The sequence below is a fragment of the Mus pahari genome, chromosome 6 (genome assembly GCF_900095145.1).
Source record: "Mus pahari chromosome 6, PAHARI_EIJ_v1.1, whole genome shotgun sequence".
Lineage (NCBI taxonomy): Eukaryota > Metazoa > Chordata > Mammalia > Rodentia > Muridae > Mus > Mus pahari.
In genome coordinates this window covers 66,624,942-66,626,304 of record NC_034595.1, presented here as the reverse complement: position 1 = coordinate 66,626,304, position 1,363 = coordinate 66,624,942, and the positions used below count along the sequence as shown (strand labels likewise).

The 1,363-nt window shown below is 45.8% G+C and overlaps 1 protein-coding gene across 1 annotated transcript in view; it reads right to left on the bottom strand.

Moving 5' to 3' along the window:
• LOC110323152 (cytochrome P450 4A10-like) overlaps window positions 1-1,363 on the bottom strand; it is a 15,570-nt gene that overhangs the window by 7,128 nt on the left and 7,079 nt on the right. The window contains exons 4-7 of the mRNA XM_029540390.1: window positions 993-1,147; window positions 464-570; window positions 185-375; window positions 9-87 (exon numbers count right to left, since the gene is read on the bottom strand). Of these exons, the coding sequence (XP_029396250.1) occupies window positions 9-87; window positions 185-375; window positions 464-570; window positions 993-1,147 (532 nt within the window). The remainder of the gene's footprint in view (window positions 1-8; window positions 88-184; window positions 376-463; window positions 571-992; window positions 1,148-1,363) is intronic.

Here is a 1,363-nt window from a genome sequence, read left to right as displayed (position 1 = left end):
TCTCTGACAATGCCTGGGACAGGTGGGTAAAGCCTTAGGGCCTCTTTGATGCACATGGTGGTGTAGGGAATCTGGTCCAGGTGATCCCTGAAATAAAGTCCATCCTGAAGGTCAGGTAGACTGGAGACCAGGGGAATNCTTTCTACNNCAAGAATAAGGGCATTTNTATTTCTTNAACTCTTACCAGGTGATGGAGGATCCATCCCCCAGGATGCTCTGAACTTCCTCTCTACATCTCTGTTGGTGCTCAGGGTGGGTGGCCAGAGCATAGAAGATCCAGGAGACTCCACTGGCTGTGGTGTCGTGGCCCTCAAACATGAATGTGTCCACTTCTGCACGTAGGTCCTTGTCAGACATGCTGTCCCCATTCTCCATCTGAGNGAAGCAACAGGCATTGTCAGAGCTATGCTTGTTCCTTCTGTGTTCCCAGGAAGACTCTCAGGACTTTGCTGTACATACTCACTCTGGCAAATAAGAGGACATCCAGGAAATCCAAACGTCTCTTCTTCTTGATCTTTTCTAGCTCTCCCTCATCCTGTAGTTGAACCTTTCTCAGCTTGATCACTCCATCTATTCCAGAACATCAATAATCACACAGACCTGAGAGCTACAGTAGCNCCATGTTGCTTCATGTGTCTCCTTGCCTGAAGCTATGTGCTCTATATAGGTAAGCGAGTAAGGAGTGGGCAGTATTAGAAGACTGGTGTCATCTGATGTAGGTCAGACCTCTTTTAGTATCATGGGCAATGGAAGCTCTGCTTGAGGTGTTGAGTCAAGTCTCAGTACACATTATCAATATGATGATGCTCACATAGTACCAAGCATTCTGATGTTCCAGCTCCCAATACTGACAGTGTAAAAGTATCTATTATGTATGTGATCCAGGTCCTAAAGGGGAGGGCACTGAAGGGTCTGGATATGCCTCATAAATCATCAATAGTCCCTTTGAGCTGATCCTAGGACANGAGGGAGACAGAATGTGCAAACAGAACCTGTGTGATCATGGGCAAGTTGACAAGCTTGGCTGGACAAGCGGCCATTGTAAGAAAGTTTGTAGATGGTATCATTCTGATGGAAGATATTCCTCACACGGGAGTAAAATAGGTTATTCAAGTCCCCAATGGCCTGGATGTAGGTCTTGTAATTTCTGAAGAAGATAAAGGACAGATTAGACTGTAGAGACATTTGTCCTGCAGATAGAATGGACTCTGGGAGATTTTTATATGGTAGGAATAGACAACATTGAGGCACACACTCACTCTGTCTTATAACCCCTGTAATTTTCAAGTCAGTAAAAGGTGGCATGAGTGTCTAGGCATCCTCCCCAGCTAGGGATCAGTGAACTATGGTTGGGGTAGGATTG